The 17,948-nt window shown below is 55.7% G+C and overlaps 1 protein-coding gene across 6 annotated transcripts in view; it reads left to right on the top strand.

Annotated features, from left to right (window-relative positions):
• RNF220 (ring finger protein 220) overlaps positions 1-17,948 on the top strand; it is a 226,246-nt gene that overhangs the window by 179,172 nt on the left and 29,126 nt on the right. For all 6 annotated transcript variants that reach the window (XM_059727728.1, XM_059727732.1, XM_059727729.1 and 3 more), the window contains 3 exons: positions 14,660-14,756; positions 15,853-15,939; positions 17,698-17,753. In XM_059727728.1, coding sequence (XP_059583711.1) covers positions 14,660-14,756; positions 15,853-15,939; positions 17,698-17,753 — 240 coding nt within the window. The remainder of the gene's footprint in view (positions 1-14,659; positions 14,757-15,852; positions 15,940-17,697; positions 17,754-17,948) is intronic.

Here is a 17,948-nt window from a genome sequence, read left to right on the forward strand (position 1 = left end):
CTAGGCATCCTTCTGTCACTGAAGAACCAGGTAGGGGAGGTACACAGGCCTGGGCTGAGGAGGCATCCTACATTTGCTCCTTAAGGTCTCGATAGTTAGCAGCAGTCAGCTCCATTCCTTGCCAGTGCAGGAGAGCAGTCCTGCTGGCTCTCAGACTGGACTGGTGCTCATCACGAGACTGGGGGGCTCTGCCCTGTGGGTCTGCCTTGGGGACCTCAGCACATGTCCTCCCTCCTTCTCTCTGGTGGGGAGCTGCATTTTGTACCCGGACCCCAATTTTCCAGCTCTTGCTCCCTGAGAGCACCTGTGACAGGCTCCGTGCTCTGTGTGTGCTGGCCACAGAGCTGATGACCCACACCCCTTACGAGGTGCACGCTCCACTGGGCAGGGAAACCCTGCCACCATGTTAGCCTGGGATTGCGGGCTGCCCAGAACATGCCTGCAGCCTGTTGGGCAGTCTGCTGTGTTGTAACCAGCACATGCACTGAGCTTCCTGAAGTCTCTGCACCCAGAAGGACTGCAGGCTGAAAAGAGTTGCAGTTCCAAAGGGCCACGAGCCAGACCTCTCAAACCCCACTGCCAGGCTCCCCTTCCTCTCCCCTGACTGGTCATGGGCAGAGGATAGACCTGTTCCATGGAGCTCCAGGTGAATTTGGTGCGACTGACCCTCCTTCCTTCCCCCCTCCTTGTATCGATGCCAGCTGGCTCTCATCTGGGGATGGGAGCCTAAAGCATCTAACCTTCCAGAGCTGTGCAGCATCCTGGAGACGCCCTCCACTGCTGCAAGCTGTTTGGGGCAAAACTGGCAGCCCCCCATTAACCCTTTGTGCCAGGGTTCCCCCTCTAGCCCAGTTCCCGTGGCTGGAAAGGAGCAGTGATGCAGGAATCCAAGGCAGACCCTTCATGCCAAACAGACCTTTTCTGGGTTCAGTGGATGAGAGATGACACGGAGAAAAATACCCAGGTGGAGGGAGAACAGACATCCCCGTGTCTCATCAATCCCCGTTGTAACGGCACATGGCTCTGCGGCGACATTGCAGCCTGGGGCGCAGGAGACTGGCCAGTATTCATGGCACAGCTCCAGCTCTTCCCCCATGGGCAGGGCTGCAGCCGGCCCCAGACTCGGATCCCTTCTCCCCCCCACCCCATGGACAAGGAACTGCAGGTCCTGCATACGGGTGCCCTGTCCCACATCCCCTGCTTCTCACTGAAAGGATCCAAAAGGGCAGTGACTGAACAGCCCGAACACTGGCTGTGTGCAAGAGCCAGGAGCTTGGCCTCAGACCCCCTTGCCAAAAGCTGGCCTTGCCTGTGCACAGTCTGGGGACAGAGTTCTGGCCCCGTGGTGGGCCAAGTGTCCTTGGCTTGGTAAGGCTGTCCGAGGAGATGGCACCTGTCCAGTCTCCAACACTGCCAGGATTGTGGTGCCAAGGGGCCAGCACCTGGGAGCACCAGACCCCACGCACACACACGTGCCATAAAGCGGTCCCCTGCCCCAGTGAGCTGAGCACCTCTTGAGGCAACAGGTGGGTGAATCGATAGAAGGCCGTGGGCGTTGGGGCCTCAAGGCAGCGTGCTGGCTGCCTTGCAGGCGAGCATGGCGGAGGCATTCCACCCAGGGATTAGATGGTGTTAGCTGCCTTGAAACTCTTTCATTCGGGAGCAGCTGGTTTGCTAAAACCCTGTATATCTGGCTTGCAAATCTGCTGTGCTGTCAGCTGAGCAGGGGTCAGGGCTCTATCAGGGCAGGGCAGGCACTCTGGTATGGTGGCAGGGGGATTGGGCCCTTCCTGTCCAGAGCAGCCTTACCTTTTGTCCCCTTCGGCACTCTCCCTGCGGAGAAACATGCAGCTCGTGCAACGGCTTTTAATCAGGTCCTTGTTGCAGGGGGTGAAAGGTCAGCCTTTGAAATGCAGAGACCAGGTGGCAGAGACCTGTTCCTCCCCTCCCCACCCTCTCCAGCATGGCCAGTGCCTGAGCATGGGCTCCACACAGACGGGGGGAAGTGGCGTCTGTGTCAGGGTAGTGTCACGGGACGCAAACTTGCAAAACCTCCTGGCAGGGCCTGGCCGGCTGTGCCCAGATCCCCCGAGCCGTGGGGAGCGGTGTCTGCATTTGGCACTTTCCCTTTCTGTTCCTCTTTGCTCCGGAGAATTATTTCGTGCGACCTGTGTCTAATAAGCCAACCTCTGTTTAGGCAGCCGCAGGGCTCAGCACCGAAAGCACAGAGCATTTCCTTCTGTGATGTGTAGCGCCCGGCACGTTTGTCCCAGTCCTTGTGTCCCTCCCCGGCTTGGACGCGCGGTACCCCGAGTGTTTACCATCGCAGGTTCTCCCTTTCAAGAATTCCTGAGGGAAGTTCAAAAGGGTTTTTTTCCCTTTTGAAAGATTCGGTGTCTCTTTGTGTGTGTGTCTGTTCCTTGAAAAGAGGAAGGGGGGGAGAGGGAGGGAAAAAAGTGCTTTATCTGAAAAGAATCGCATCAGCTTCGCGCTGATAGAAGTCGCTGTCATCTCCTAAACGGCTTAGCGCACTCAAAAGGCGAGCAGACTTAAAACAGTGTCCTACACAGGGATCGATGTGTGCAACACAACTGGTAACTGCGGGGAAAAAAAGCCAGAGATAACGGTAATGATTGCATTGAAGGGAGCTTGAGGGAGGCATGTTCTTTGTAACACAGCTTCAAAGGGGTCTGGGCTGGAGCCAGAGCAAACTCTCCTGTGAAGTCCCCGTCTCTGTCGGCCTGCAAGGAAGGTGCTCCCCTTCTCCCTTCCCTGACTGGGGGGCTGCGAGGATGAGGGAGGGATCTGTTAAAAGCTCCATATTTATTTGTATTTTTTTTGGAGAGGGTCAGTCACTCGGGATGGCGTGCGGTTCCTTCAGCAGGGGAGGGCGGGGGGCGATCGGGGATGTCGGGCCGCGGGCGGGGGGGCAGCATGTCAGCTTATCGATTGCACCTCAGTCAGGAGAGCTGCAGGCGCAGCGCTCTGAGCACGAGCGGCAGCGTGCTTAATGTGATTGAAAGGCAGTTAAAATGGCGGTGACCTTTTCAGGGGGAATTAGATTGCCTGCCAAGAGTGGTTAGAGGGAGTGATAACGCCAGCTTGAGGAAGCTGTCCAGTCAACTTCAAAGAGAGAGAGACAGAGACAGGAAAAGCAAGCGAGCAGCAAGTACCATTTAAACTCCGAACCGCACTGTCTGATAGAACAGAGATTGCTGTCCTCTCCAGATATGAAAGGATTGAAAGATGGTCGCTAAGCCCCCCCGTCCACCTGCCGGCTCCCCCACCCCCCGGCACGGCAGCAAGCCACTTGCCCTGTGCTCTTATGGATTTCTTGTCCTCCAGCAGATCAGTTGCCTTGAAAATAGCACAGAGGGAAAGCCTTTGAACTCATTAAAGCGGTGAGCAGGGCACTTCCAAGGAAGGAGCCTTTCTAACGGAGATCGAGGAGACAAGGGCCTCAGCCAGGCAGTCTGCAGGGGCACTCACCAGGATGATTTAATTGTGGAGTCGCTCTCATCCCTCCATGCCTTGCTCCCAAGATGGTGCAGATTTGGCCCCAGTGAGCGCGATGGCCTGGACAAGTAGAAACGCAGCCCCGGATAGCATGGGCGAGGGGAAGTCCAAGTCACCGTGACCACCGAAGTCACTCCCTCTGCTTCAGCTCTCATGTCAAATGCAATCAGCCCGGCAGGTTGGAAGGCAGAACTTGGCAATGTCCGGCTACCCCAAAATGCCTCGCACGTGGCTGCAGTCCCGCTGCCAGCACCCTGCAGTGGTGGGACCCGTCTCGCTTGGAGCCCCCGAGGCAATGAGAAGGCAGGAAGAGCCCTTGCAGGTCATAGCCGGAGGGCTGGGCTGTGCACACTCGGGTGTGCTAGCAGCTGTGCAGAGAAGGCCCCTGCCCAGCAAGCAGGCTGTCTAGAAAGAGGCGACTCCAGAACCAGTAGTGACCTTGTGCTGCCCAGCACGTGTCTGGCAGCTCCATCGCACAAAGTCTTGGAGCTGAGGTTCACTGCTGAGCACCGCTGCTCTCCTGCCGCTGCACCACTGCACGTGGGGAGGTGCTTAGTCCCGTTTCTCAAATGGAAATCTCTGGCACAGAGCAGCAGCCCCTCCCCATCCTCTGTGTTACGTGCACACCAGAGCAGCGCCCACCATGTTATCCCACGGCTGGCAGCTCCCTCAGCCTGAATTGGAACAAGATCGGGCAGACAGAGGCAGCCAGCAGGTCTCCTGCCTCCCTCCCACCCCTCCCAGGAGCGAACATTGCAGTTAAGGTCATGCCAGAGTGAGGGGGACAGGGAGGCTTTTGGAGACATGGCAGTGATGGCGTGGGTGCAGAAATGGGGGTGAAGATTCCCTGGGGGTAGCCCAGGGAGCAGAAGGCATCTGTGCTATGCTCGGTGCCCTCTGCATGGATGATTTGCCGCCTGTGTCCCTCTCCCAGCCCTGAACGGAGCAGCAGGGCCATCCCCTGCTAGAGTGAGTTGGATTGGGTGTTGGGCGTGAGAGTGGCCAGCCCCATCCAGCTCCATTTGTGCGAGGTCCTTCATCTCCAGCAAGATGCTGGCTCAAAACCCCCTTCTCTGTTGCACTTCCCCTTCCAGCCTTGCCCCTGATTCCCCCACTCCATCCCTAGGGGACTTTAGTTGCGTGCCCAGCCCCTGCCAATGCCTTTTCCATAGGCGCCATTTGATAGAAGCTTCCTGCTGCATCTCAGCCTTTGCTGCATAAAACAGCAGGTGCTCCTGTGCTGTCTGAAGTGACAGGTGACACTTGGTGCCTCGCCAGATGGGAGAGCTCTGATTTGCACTGACATTTGCACTCCTGGGGAGAGACTTGTACTTGGCCATGATCTACAGGTGTAAAAAGGGGCCTGTTTGGGCCCCTTGTTGGTTCAGCTTTGGCAGCAAGGGGTTAGGCAGGCTGCGTGGGCCCTACAGGGCTGTATTCATGTGCAGGGTCAGCGGCCAGTAAATACCTCCCAGGCTGAAGTAGCCAGGCAGCGGTATTCAAGGATCAATGTAGCCGAGGCACCGGCACCTCCAGATACAAACAGCTTCCAGCCGGGCACACAACCCTACAGTGTTTGACATCTGTGCTCTGTCTGTACCTCGAGCCGGCCACTTTTAAACAGCCCCTTAGACATTAAATCATTTCCAAGACAACCTCTCCAGGCCCGGATAATGGCTAGGCTAGACTAGCGACATCTAACATCCAAGGTTAGTTTGCTTGCCTTGTTTCTATGATGGCAGTGGGCTACGGCCAGTCAGTTTTACTGGGGGCTTCCCTGCTGGGTCCATTACATAGGGAGGGTTTCAGTCTCAGCAGATGGCTCCCAGTGCAGTTCTTGAAAGTTTTGGTATAATATGAATCTGAACAGGTAGAATGTGCATGTCGTGGGTGAACAGCTGGATGGTGATTTAGGGGCCACAGTCCCACAGCCTGTCTCATTTACCCGGGATATGTCGCTGAAGATGGCTGCACGGGGTGGGGGGGGGAAGCACGTGGGCAGGAGCAGGATCCCCTGCACTTCCTTCCACATTTGACAGCAGTGTGGATCCAGCTGCGCTGCTCCGTCAGGGTGGGAAATCTATCACTTAGCAACGAGGGAGGGACGGAGAGAAAAATAATTAAAGAGGGAAAGGCAAATGGTGGTTGTAAACTGGCAGGAAGAGGCAAGGAGCAAGGCAGCACCTGAAACGACTCACTTTCGCCCCCCCCCCCCCCCTTTAATTGACTACATTTCAAATTGACAGCGTTGCTTTAAACTTGCATTTCCTGGCTGTGAGCCCCTCCAGCCCCGTCTGCCATCCAGACAGAGCTGCTCCAGCCCAGCCACTTCCCTCGCGCTCCGTCCTCTCAGCAGTCCCACGTTTGAGGCAGGCGGCGGGTGATCTTATTTTTTTTCCCCCCAAAACCATCTGCAGTTTTGCTGGAACTACAGCCTCCCTCTTGGACTCTCAGGTCAAACTTCAGCCTTAAGCACCAAGGGTTTGATTGACGTGATTTTAATAGCATTTTAGAATACAGTTGTTAAGTCAGGGGCAGTGAGATTTTTCTAAAGGAAAAGGGAGCAGGGTCTCAATGGCTCTAAACAGCTCCTGTCTCCGCATGTCGTCTCTTCCACGAGGCGGTGAAACGCATTATCGAGTAGTGCCCGGAAAGTGGCTAACTGCGTTTGACACACGCCAACTCCCTGCCTCCACACTGGATAATTGCATTGTCAACTGTTCAGCAAAGTGGCAGGTGACACTGCGGCCGGATTGATTGTCCTAGCATGGAGGCTCCTAAGACTGTCAGCTACCCAATCGATAGAGTTTACACAAGACACCGTGACTGCATCTGTAACTAATTTCAGTTTGAAACTCGCCAGCCGCCGCTGTCCCTGTTCCCCGGCTTGTGTTCTTATTCACCTGTATCTCCTTCCCAGGCTGGAAACTTGCTTTTCCCATTGAAAGCGCATCTTTATTTTTTAGTTGGGAGCAGCGAGTGAAGCAATCGATGGCGTGTTTTGTGGTCTTGGAGTCGAGGGCATTACTGCACATGGCTAACTAGCAGCTCCAGTTTTGCAATCGATGAGCTGATCAATTGATTAAATTAACACTGATTTTCTTTCTTCTTCCCAGCCCAGAAAAGAAATAGTTTGGGTAGAGTGGGCGGGTTCGTCTGGGAAACTTGAGGCCTTGGATTTCAGACCTCGACCACATCTTCCCTCCACAAATAAAACCGCCCTGCTCATCATCATTTAAAACAGGGGCCTGCTGCCTCTGTAAGCCAGGGTGTCGCTTCCAGCTGCTCGCCGGCCTCCCTGCGTCACGCTCAGCTGCGCTAGAAAAGTCGTCCTCCTGGCTCCGCTGGGCTGCTTTGTTATTGGCAAAGTTGCGACATTCCTGTGATCCCTGTCAGTGCTGCCTATTGATCCGGGGCTGGGAAGCTGCTTAGCGATTTGAGATTACTTTAATTCCCCTCTTCCCTTTTTTGTTTCCACCTTCTCCCCGCGGGAACAAAAGCTCCCCGAGCCACCCTTCTTCGACCACAGAAATCGAGCCAATGGCTGCCGAGAGCCTGGCCTCAGCTCTTCTTTTGTGCTGCAGCAGCAGGGTTTGAACTCCTGGCTGGAGGCAAAGCTCTGTGCTTGCCCCTTGCTGCCTTCCCTGGCACACAGCATGAGGAGGCAGTGTCATGGGGGTGACTGTGTTGGATCAGAGCATTGGTCTGAGTCCGTGTGCCTGCCTCCTGCCCCAGCCATCATCCAGTGCTGTGGCTTGAAAATCTGCAAATGCCCCCAGGCTTTTCTTCAGCACAACTCATAGGCTGGAGAAATGCCTTGAACCTACAGCAATTGGCACGGATCCTGAACCCTGAAACACTTGCATTCACTTGGTGTATCTTGCTACAAGACGTGTTAAGCAGCCCTTTCCTTGGAGTCTGCTCTTCTGATCTCTTGGCAGAGGTCCCTGCAACTAGGTAGGATCCTCAGTGTCAGCCTGGTGTCCACGCAGCTCCCACTGTGGGAGCGGGAAGGTACCTTGCCAAGCCGTGCATCGGTCATACACGTGCGCTTGCTAGAGGCTGCAATCGCTCTGCAGAGTTGATGCACCTGGAACAGGGTTGGCTCCTTGACCTTGGTTGAAAACAAAACCCTGCCCTGCAAAACCCCTCTCTGTACTCCTGGCTGCTGCCCCTGGGAAGGGCCACGTGAGCCAGCAGCAGAATCCATGGGCAGAGGAAACATTTGACTGTGTGATCATCTGGCCAGGGAAACATTATTGATTCAGGAAAGATTGCTGACGAGGGTCGCTTCACCCATTCGCTGCTGCATTTAAAAGATGCCCTGGCAGGTTTCTCTTTCCTTCCAAGCTGCCTTTTTAAAATAAAGCTGCTTCCGTGCCGTCTTGTTCACCCAGTGTGACATATCTGTGCAAATGTAGTGAGGGGGTGGGCCAGAGTGGGTCTGATGAGCGAACCCTCCAGCATGGGAAGCTTGTGGGGGGGCTTTTTGTTCCTGAGTATGTCTCCTCTACCTGACTGCGGTCCTCCAGCCAGCCCCCAGCTGGTCCACACACCCCTGGGGTGGAGCTGGACTCAGACCCACTTCTGCAATGTTTCGTTTCTGTAGCGCTCTGCACTAAAGGGTGGGGGACAGAAGTTTGAATTCAGGGCTCTTAAAATAGCTTTCTTCTCTAAACCTGTCCATACATTCTGTTAACAGATGGGATCTGAGACAGCTGGAGTTGTATACAGGGGATCTTTTGACTAAGAGGTTGTAAGAGGTGGGTTTTGGAGTGTCTTGCAAGGTCAGGAGGTCTTGTTCAGGCCTCCGGAGAATGCACAGTGAAACCTCATAGCAAGAGAAGAGAGGGATTTGGGAAGAGATTTATCTCCAGTCCCTTTGAATCCATGCCCAGGAGGTCATTGGAAAGCATTTCCGTTCTCCTTCAAGCCCTGCCAGTTCCCCTAACCTGTCAGCGCCTGAAGAGAGTGGCCAGGAGGCATATGATTGCACTTTGCAAAGCTTCCCATCCATATTTCAGCAGCCGCCTCGTGTGTTCCCAGCGTTCACAAAACCCCAGCTTGGTGTTAACGCTGCCTGCTCCAAGGCCAGCCAAAGCAAAGCTGTGTACACAGTGCCGGAGGGCTGCGGGCGCTCTAGGTAAGTGATCTTGATAGGTACATTCTGATTGATGGGAGAGTTTGTCTCCCAAACTGTCACAGGGTTTATAGAGGTGCCACTCAACACCAGTGCTGGAATTGCTTGTCAGATCACCTGGCTACAAGAGCAGTGGGGATCGGAGACAGAGCTGTAACTTTGTTTTTTCACTGCTTAATGGCTCCAGCGTCTGACCTGCCTGCTCACTCTTGTTTGTTTGGACCTTAAGGAGGCAGCTGGGATTAAGACTGTCAGAAAATTGCGCTGCCTTAGCATCAGTAGGGCTAACTGCATGGTGGAAGAGAGCGGGGGAGCAGGGCCTGCTGCAGCCGGCATGCCCACTGCCAGCGGGAGGGGGCTGCAGACTAAAAGGGGCGGAGAGGGTCATCTTTAATCTGAACTTGGCACTTCCAGGTGCCTGTGATGTAACTGCAGAGCCTGACCGGCTCCGTCGTCAGGTCCTTGGGTGCTCACATGACCAACTGCTGCAGGTCAGGCACCTGATGAGCTCCCGGCTTGGACCTAAAACTTGACCTGTGTGTGGCAGCTTGGCCATTCTTGGCAGTTGGGGGTGAAGCTGAGTCCTGAGGCCAGACCCCTTCAGAGAAAGGAGATGGCTTTAATCCATTTCTTGAAGGGGACTCCAAACCCTGCACAGCCTTCGGGAGCTGAGCTGTGCCTGAAGGAGGCTCGTCCTGATCCCTGGGGTACTGTGTTGGGTTGCAAGTCCTCTGGGGATAGCAAGCTGGGGGGGGGGGTTTCCGGAGACCTGTGTTTCCTTGCCGTCCAACAGCCTTGCTTTCAAGGGACTGCCCAACACACCAGGGTCCCTTCAGCCCCCCACTAGGCTCCGGTCCGTGTTTTCCCTGGTTTCGGCTGGCAGCCTATTCACAGCAAACACAGACAAGGGGTGGGGGGTCCAAGAGCTCTAGGCCCAGGCTTTTAGAGAAGCAGGTGTGTTCCTGTCAGGCCGCCCTTGCGTTTTGCGTTCCTCCTAATCCATTTATAACAGCGCTTGACCAGAAATCTGGTTTGAATGAGCCCAAGCTGAATGAATAATGTCAGGCAGTTCAGACGTCAAATATTTGAACAGCTGCTTGGGTGTTTTCGCTGGCTTTGCCCAGGGAAGCACCCCAGGGAGTTAGGCACGGAGGGACAGCTTGAAGCGGTGGCTGTAAACCCCGACCTAGCGGAACTGGCCTTACACACCGACCTGGTCTTGGGTGAGGGGGTTTTGAACGTGCGGGCCAGAGGCCACCGGTCCCCCAGCTGCTCTCAGCTCGGGCCGTGCACTGCATTTTGTTCTCCAGCGTTCTCCCGCATGCAGCGGTGAGCTTGGGATTTATGACCTTGTCATTCAGTCCCAATGCGCCACGGTACCGCGCTCCCTCTTCGAAACCAGGAAGCTGTGAATTTCTAAAACTGATAAATGGCACAGCTTATATTGTGACTCTTCCACCAGGCGCGGTGTGTGCTTTGTTCCACGCGCTGAGAAATACCGGTCCTGGCTTAGCTGGCTGACAAAGCGCAATCCATTATAACTTGCGTTCTTGGTACAGAAATCCTGGCCCTTGTGCAAGCAAAGGTGTGTGAAGCTGGGGACATGTATTCGAGAGAGACCTGGGGCTGGATTTCTGGGGCCTGCCTAACCCCTAAGTGCTGTCCTGCCAGGCCGGGGTGCCTGCAGCTGATCGGGGAGGGAAGTTTGACCTGTAGCCCCTCCTCTAAAGCACATCTGAATTTTAAACCCTCTGTGCCACCCCTTGCTCCATTCGTGGAGCTTCTCGACTTGACATCACTTCCTAGATCTTTTACGTTGTGCTGCAGTCCCTTTTGTTGTGATACCCCTTCAGGGCAGCCCAAACTCTTCGGTGTTGCCAGCTCCCCACGAGGCAGCTTTCATGCCAGTCAGACTCCACGTAGAATCACAGAGAAGCGGGGCTGGAAGTGAGGAAACTGCAGAGGTTGCATCCAGTCCAACCCCTGCTTGAGGCAGGATCAGCCCTGTCCAGACCAGCCCAGACGAACCCAGTGTCCCACCTCTGAGCAACGCAGCAGTCACCCCTAGATTGAGGTTGGACTAGGTGACCTCCTGAGGTCCCTTCTAGCCCTCATTTTCTATGATTTCTAAGACATCACTCCCAACCCTACCACAGGTAAAACAGGGGGGCTACAGCAACCAACATCCTACTGCTGTACAAGGGTGTTAACACAGCCAGAGGCCGTGCCCCTGCTGCAGAGGTAGGCAAAACCCCCCAGTCTGGACCAGTCTGACCAGGGGGGGAAATTCCTTCCTGAACCCAGATATGGCATTGGTCCACCCCGAGTGGAGGGGGAAAAACCCACTAGCCAAGAGCCTCTGGCTTTAAATCTCAGCAGGAGCATTGGCACAGTCCAGGCCCCATCCCAACACTCAGTGCTTCTGAGGATGGCTTAAAAACACCTTGACACATGGAGCAGAAAGAGAGAGAAATGGCAACCAGCAAAGCCCAGAAGCCTGGGAAGCTCCCATAGTAGAACCAGGCATCCCTACACCTAGATCATCCCTGACCAGTGTCTACCCTCTTCTTGAACACCTCCAATGATGAAGAGTATCAGGGTGTTTTTAAGCCTTCCTCTGAGTGAACATTACTCCACCAGTACCATTTAAATCGAGCTTTTTTACGGGTGACTCGGCACTCAAGCTGCTGCACCTCTCAAGAACCAAGCCTCTGTCCTCAGAGGAGTGGCTCCCTTCTGGCACCCTGTAGCGGGCGTGCAAAACCCACTAGGCACATGGTATCAGTCTGGGCTCTGCTGGTGCTGTTGAAGGCTCATCCTAATCCTGTCTTGTCCTAGCGGAGCAGACACAGGACCTGCTGCAGTTTTGCTCTGCACATGGTGACCAAGTAGGTCTCTGGTAGGAAGGGATGGAGGCTTATCTCAAGGCAGAGGACATCCATGCTTGAAGCATCTCTGAAAAGCATCCTCTGTCCTGCGGTCGAAGTGGTTTGGCCTCCTTTGTCGCACAGCTCTGCCCCTTGCAAAGGCCGCTGAACTTCTCTGGTGCTGGAAGAACAAAGGGTTTGGTTCCCTGCACTGAGACGGGGCCTGGCACTGATGGCACAGAGGTCAGAATGGAAATGTCCCCTCCTGGCAGCCCTAGGACTAGGGCACAGTCCCCCTGTTCTTCCAGTTCTCCATTAGCAGCTGTCATAGCTGGGAAGAGCCACCGTGGGATCTTACCGCACCACGTGGCCTGGTCTGTCTGGGGCAGTATTTCATGGCAGATGAAAACCAAAATGCTGCGTTCACTGAACCAGCTCCAGAACAGGGATGGCTCTTCTTTAAGCCTCCCTCAGAGGTGCTGGCTGCAGCCCAGGCTGGGGATGGGAACTGGGCTGTGCCAGTGCTCCTGTTGGGACCAACCCTGCAGAGTCCTGGCTAAAGGGTCTTGCCCCTCCGCTTGGGGTCAGACCGATGCCAAATTTGGCAGTCAGGAGGGAATTCTGCCCCCCCAGTCAGATTGGTACAGACTTGGGGGAGTTTTGCCTTCCTCTGCAGCAAGGGTACAGCCTCTGCCTCGGATCTCTTGTACGTTCAGCAACCTTTAACAGCAGCAGGACATTGGCTGCTGTGATCCCCCTGCCTTCCCTGTGGCAGGTTCAGGTGTGAAGTCCTGTGTTGTGCCAAGGGTGACTGTTGTGTTGCTCAGAGGTCGGACACTGGGTTTGTCTGTCCTGGTTTGGACAGGTCTGATCCTGCCTCAAGCAGGGGTTGGACCGGATGCAACCTCCATAGGTCCCTGCCGGCCCCGCGGCTCTGTGATTTCTACTGTGAAGCTGGCAGGCATCGTGTGGCTGTGCTGGGTTCTTTAAACATGCTGCGTGGCAGATGCCAAGGGAGCTGCCGCTGTAGATCTCTGTAAGGATTTGTCAGTCCCAGCAGGAGTGTGAGGGGGGCTGGTAGTGCCCTAATAGGGGTGCATTGCACCACACCGAGCAGGCCTGGCTTCTTGATTCTGAAATGCTTGTCTTTGCCTTACACAACTTGGAAACAAAATGATGGAAAGACACCCATTCCCCATGCACGCGGTCCCTTCAAGTGGGCTTGTGAGTCGCAGGATCTCTCTCCAGCCCCTGTGCCAGTCGCTCCTTTGACCCTGGGCCCGTGTCCCAGGCATTCGTTATCTGGCTCACGTTCTGCTCACCTCTGGGACTGGGCAGGTCGTGGCTCCAGCTTTGCATGATTTGTGTCTCCCTCCTCTTCAAAAGACAAATGTAGCCCTGCGTGTCCAGAGTTTACGGCCTTGTAGCAGTGATGGGCTAAAGCAGTGCCAGGTGCGGAGGATGGTGTTACGGGGGGTTAAATGCTACACTCATAAATTGTAGCCGTGTCGCCTGCGGCCAGTTCTTGGGCAGCTCCGAAAGTCTCCAGCTCCTTTGACAGGTCTCTCCCGGCACTTTAAATCTTCTCCTGAGCATCATGATGAATTGAGAGGGTTGAGATTTACTAGAGGAGAGAAGGCGGCTTGGGACAGATGCTGGCCAGTGGTGTGCAGTGCAATGTAACCTGGGCTTGAAATGAGATGTCTGAGGACGAAGCGGCTGCCCCAGCCTCACTGCTGGCATGACCCAGGTCCTCAGAGCTGCTGCACACCTCAGGCCGTAGCCTCGGTCTCTCCACTTGTACAGGGATCGAGTGAAAGTGGAGTGCAGTGGGGCAAGAGCTGGCTCCGCTTCTGGGGAGAGGGTCTTCTGGAAACCATTATGCCACTGCTACGGTCACCCTCCACAGAGCCCTCGGGTTTATACAAGGAGGGGAACTATCAGATCCATGTTAATGAATGTTATTAGTGGCTTTAGCAGTGGGGTAGCTCATATGTCTGTAGAGAGCAGCGGGATCTGGCTGCATCCCTTCCAGCCCTAAACTTCTGTGAATCCCTGCAGTGGCCTTGGAAGTGAGATCGTCCCCCTGCTGAGCTCCCCACACTGCTCTTACCAGCCAGATGTACTGCTGCACTCCTGCCGCCGGCAAAATGCAGCTAGTCTCCCGCTCCACAGTGCTCACATCAGACCCTGGCATGACCCAACAGGCTGCGCTGGGCAGAGGGATTCCCATCCCTATGGAGCATCTCTAGTGCTTCTCCAGCTCAGCCCCTGGGTAGCCCAGACCAGCCTTCCCCTTCCTGCAGTGACCCTCGGTATGAGGTCCCTGCTCTGAAAGCTTTGCTAAGACAGGAGCGCAGGGGCCTGGCCGGGCGGGAGGAGGCATGCAATCCACCATTCAGGTGTGTGGCTTTACTACAGCTGTGTAGCACAGGGATGTTGGCTGTGGGTTTAACACCCCAGGTTGGGATCCAGGAGGGCTGGGCTCCTTTACCAGCTTTATAACAGACACCCAGCGTGATGTGGGTGATGGTTACTCGCTTAACTCTCCATGCCTTGGTTTCCCCACCTGCCAGCAAAGACATCACATCACAAATGATGAGCAGGTCTACTTCCCCCATGGGTACTTGGTAATCTGTCCCCAGCTGCACCACCCTCCACCCATGGCCTTGGCTGCCTGGCCAGAGCTGTCCTGGGCATTAAGGAATGGACAATCACTGCCCAAGAGCCCGAATAGGCAGAATGCTCTTCCACTAACGAAGTGGAGCTGTTCCAGGGGAAGGGGCTGGTCCCCCTTTGCTTCTCCTGGGGTCGGATGGGGATACCCCAAGACAGAGGTACCGGCGCTGTGCTGACTCCCTCGTCACCTGTAGCCGGAGGGCCTGCGGGAGCCCTGGCCGTCAGCTGGCACCGAGTGTCTGCCCAGAAGTTGGGTTTATTCTCGCTCTTCAGCAAACAGGGTTCAGAACTTGCTAGAATTGTCATGGGGGAGTCCCACCTGCCACCACGCTGCTGTGAGACCCTGCCGCAGTTCCCAGTGCGTGGCAAGCTGGTGGCCTCTGGGTCATCATTTTTTCGGGCGTTTGCCACAGAGCTCCACATTGTGACGCCCGCCTGCCTGTTTTGTCCCCTCCAGGCTCCGGGTTCGTCATGTGCAGTGGGAAGGAGAATCCTGACAGCGACGCCGACCTCGACGTGGATGGGGATGACACGCTCGAATACGGGAAGCCACAGTATCATTTTTGAGAGGTTCTGAACTCGGCAAGCCCCGAGGCTGCGTCTGCTGCTCTGGCTGTTGCTGCAATCCCAGTTTGCCTCCTCGGGGCTGCAGCTGCTCCCCATGCTGCTGCTCGGGGCTTCTTTGGACCGGGATGGGCCCCCGTACCTGCTGTAATGCTTCCTTCCGTTTCCATTACGGTTCCTTCTCTGTGCAGGTTCCCGGCTCAGACCCAGGGTCTGGGAGAAACCCCTGAATTTGAGCCTTTGGGCTGTTTTCCTAGTGCAGTTGATGGGCTATTTCATAATCCTCCCCCGTTACCCGTGCCACCTCCAGCTGACTGCCTCAGCCTGCTTTGCTGTCAGCCCGTCACCCCCACTTCCTAGCTCCCCCCAAGGTTTCCCTGGCACGTGCCATCTCCTGTGCTTTTCTCAGAGGCGATGCGCAGGGCAGTGTGCACTAGCATGGCTTGCCTGCCTCCATAGCCAGGAGTTTGCTCTCCCAGCTGTGCCCTTTGCACTGAAAAGGTGCTTTCTAGGTCCTCCCTTGCAGTTGAGGTCAGGGCAGCTCCACCATACCTAGAAGCTTTCATAGTTCTTACTAGATCCCCAGCACCAGGGTAAGTAGCCCCCAGTTCAGCACCACAGGCAGGAAGCAATTAGACCCTTCCATCCTCAGGGTGGAGAAGGATTAGCTGTTCCAGGATTTTAATTAAAACTTGCACCTGTGTTTACAGCTAATGTCAGTCTTCTTTACTCAGCTGGGGGCAGTGGGCATCAGCAAGAAACCTAGCCCCGATCCACCGCAGGCAGAGACTGGCCTCCTAAAAAGGTGGCAGGGTATGGAGACCATGTCACCTCCTATAATAGCTCAGCCCCTCATAACATATCCAGGGGGTGTCTCCACATCAGACAGGAGGCCACTGCCCCCCCTCCTGAAGGGTGTCACCAGGGCCCTGGTTTGGCTCCTCTGGAGATGAGAACTCAACGCAGAGTGCAGAGGTATTGGCTGCCCTCAGTCAATCAGTGGCCGGTCCAGTTCAGCCTGCATCAGCTGGATGGCCGCTGATGCCTCCCTTGGCCGAGCAGTGCCCTCCTTAACCCTTCGTTCAGGTACACGGAAGCTGACATCATCCCTTGCACCGGGGAAGAGCCGGGCGAAGCCAAAGAGAGGGAGGCGCTCCGCGGTGCTGTCTTAAAGTGAGTATCTGGCCCGTTTGCTGGGCTGCAAACCGTGTGGGGTGGGAATGCTTGGGGCTGGTGGGAGATAGGGAAATGCCGAGGTCCCTAAGAAGACATTTGCAGGGTATGGGGCTGAATTCCCCACCTACCGCACAGGAGGTGGTGACTGGGGCTTCACAGACACCGTCCTGCTCCAGCCCCCAGGCCATGTCTCCTCCCCAGGCAGCGTGGCCTACTTTTGGGGCAGCACTAGCTCTCTCCTGGCTGGGGGGGGGGGTGCAGATTTTCACCACTGGAACCCTAGGCTCTGTCCTTCGCTAGGATGGAGCCCAGCCCTCGTGACAGAGGCCTGCAGCACATGGCTGCCACCCAGGCTGCACCGTGGATCCGCACGCAGAGGCTGGCCCTTGAGCGTGGCTGCTTGGCGTGGGACCCACAAGCTGACCCCTCTGCACTTCACCTTGGGGTGGGGGCAGGCCAGGGGTAGCCACTGGCCTAGGAGAAGAGTGCACCAGCTCGCTTACTGCAGTTTGCTAGCAGCCAGCACATGCCGGGAGCTGGGGCGCAGGGCGTGTGGAGAGGCACTTCAGGCAAATAGCAAAATGACTGTTAACAGGGAGCTGGGATTGTTTTCCAAGGCCTCTGCCCTGCCTGGAAACCGGGCTGAAATTACCCCTCTGTCTCTTAGACTGAGCGATCGTGTGAGGTCAGGGTTGAAGTGATTGATAGAGCGGTGGAATGAAGCTTTCTTACTGCTTAGCCTGTCACAGGCAGCGGCTCAGAATTAGGTTCCACTCCATAGAAACTTAGGGTTCGCCATGCTGAAGCAGACAGACTTTGCTTCCCGGTGCTTCCAAGTGAGGCCAAAGCCAGTCCCTCAGCCAGGTGAGCAGCAAAGGGGTGTGAAGCTCCAAGAAAATCCCTTGGCAGCACCTAGGTGTGTGTTGTGGCATTATAGCAGGAGGTGGGTACCAGGAGACCTGGCCCCTGGCCCCGTCACTGAGACGCCACGGCTGTGCTGGCACCAGAAGCAGCATGGTTGTGCCCCTGCGGCTCTCCGGCCAAGCCAGTTAACATTGCTGAGGGGCAGAGCCAGTTAGCCGGCCTCCACGTTCCTTGGTGTATTGTAGCACCCTGCAGACAGCAATGCCTTGAGGACGTGGCCCATGTCTCCGCCTGGCTCCCATGCCCTGCTTCTGGGCCGGGAGATGGCTGTGTGAGTCCCGTGGAGCTGTGAAGAATTCTGCAGCCCTGTGTCCTACAGCTGGTCCTCACGGAGCTCTGTTAACACAGAGCTGAACGTGCTCGTTAGTGGTCAGGATTTCCAGGCTCCCCTTGTATTGGCTTGCAAGGGAATGGACACAGTTGCCGGTTCCCTGTGCCTTTTTCCAAATTCCAAGCACTAAAAGCCCACTGCTGTGGCGGGGTGTAGCTCTTCAGGGGAGAAACCATCATAGCAGAGAGAGAAGCCTTGAACTATTGAGCCTGCCTCTCTGGAGATCCCAGGTCCAAGGGTGGGCTGTACATTAAATAGAGATCTCAAGCCTCCATCAGTATGTCCTGATCTCTGTGTGGCGTGGCAGGGGCCAGTGCTAGAGGATTAGGTTTTGAGCATGTACAGCAGAGCTGCGTAGGCAGCTCCTGTAAAGCCAGGCAGGTCCCCCTTCAAAGCCCAGACTGAAGGGCATGGGGCTGTTTGCAAGAAGCTACTAGATCTCCAAGAGGCATGTGTTTGCTGGGGCCGGCTTTTAGCCTTCTCTCCCCTTTTTGTTTCAGTGGCGGCACGCCCAGTACCCGAATAACGCCGGAGTTTTCCAAGTGGGCCAGCGACGGTGAGTCTCGGGCCTGTTTGGTGCCCAACAAGCAAATGTTTTACGTGTCCTGGAGGGGAGGGGGGGGTGAGCTTTTATTTCCCAACCTGATTTTCTTCTGTGAGAAGCTGACAGGCTATGTGGACAGGGGAGAGCAGTGATATACCTTGACTTTAGCAAAGCGTTTGATATGGTCTCCCACAACCTTCTCATTAA

The sequence above is a fragment of the Alligator mississippiensis genome, chromosome 5, assembly GCF_030867095.1.
Source record: "Alligator mississippiensis isolate rAllMis1 chromosome 5, rAllMis1, whole genome shotgun sequence".
In the NCBI taxonomy this organism is placed as follows: domain Eukaryota; kingdom Metazoa; phylum Chordata; order Crocodylia; family Alligatoridae; genus Alligator; species Alligator mississippiensis.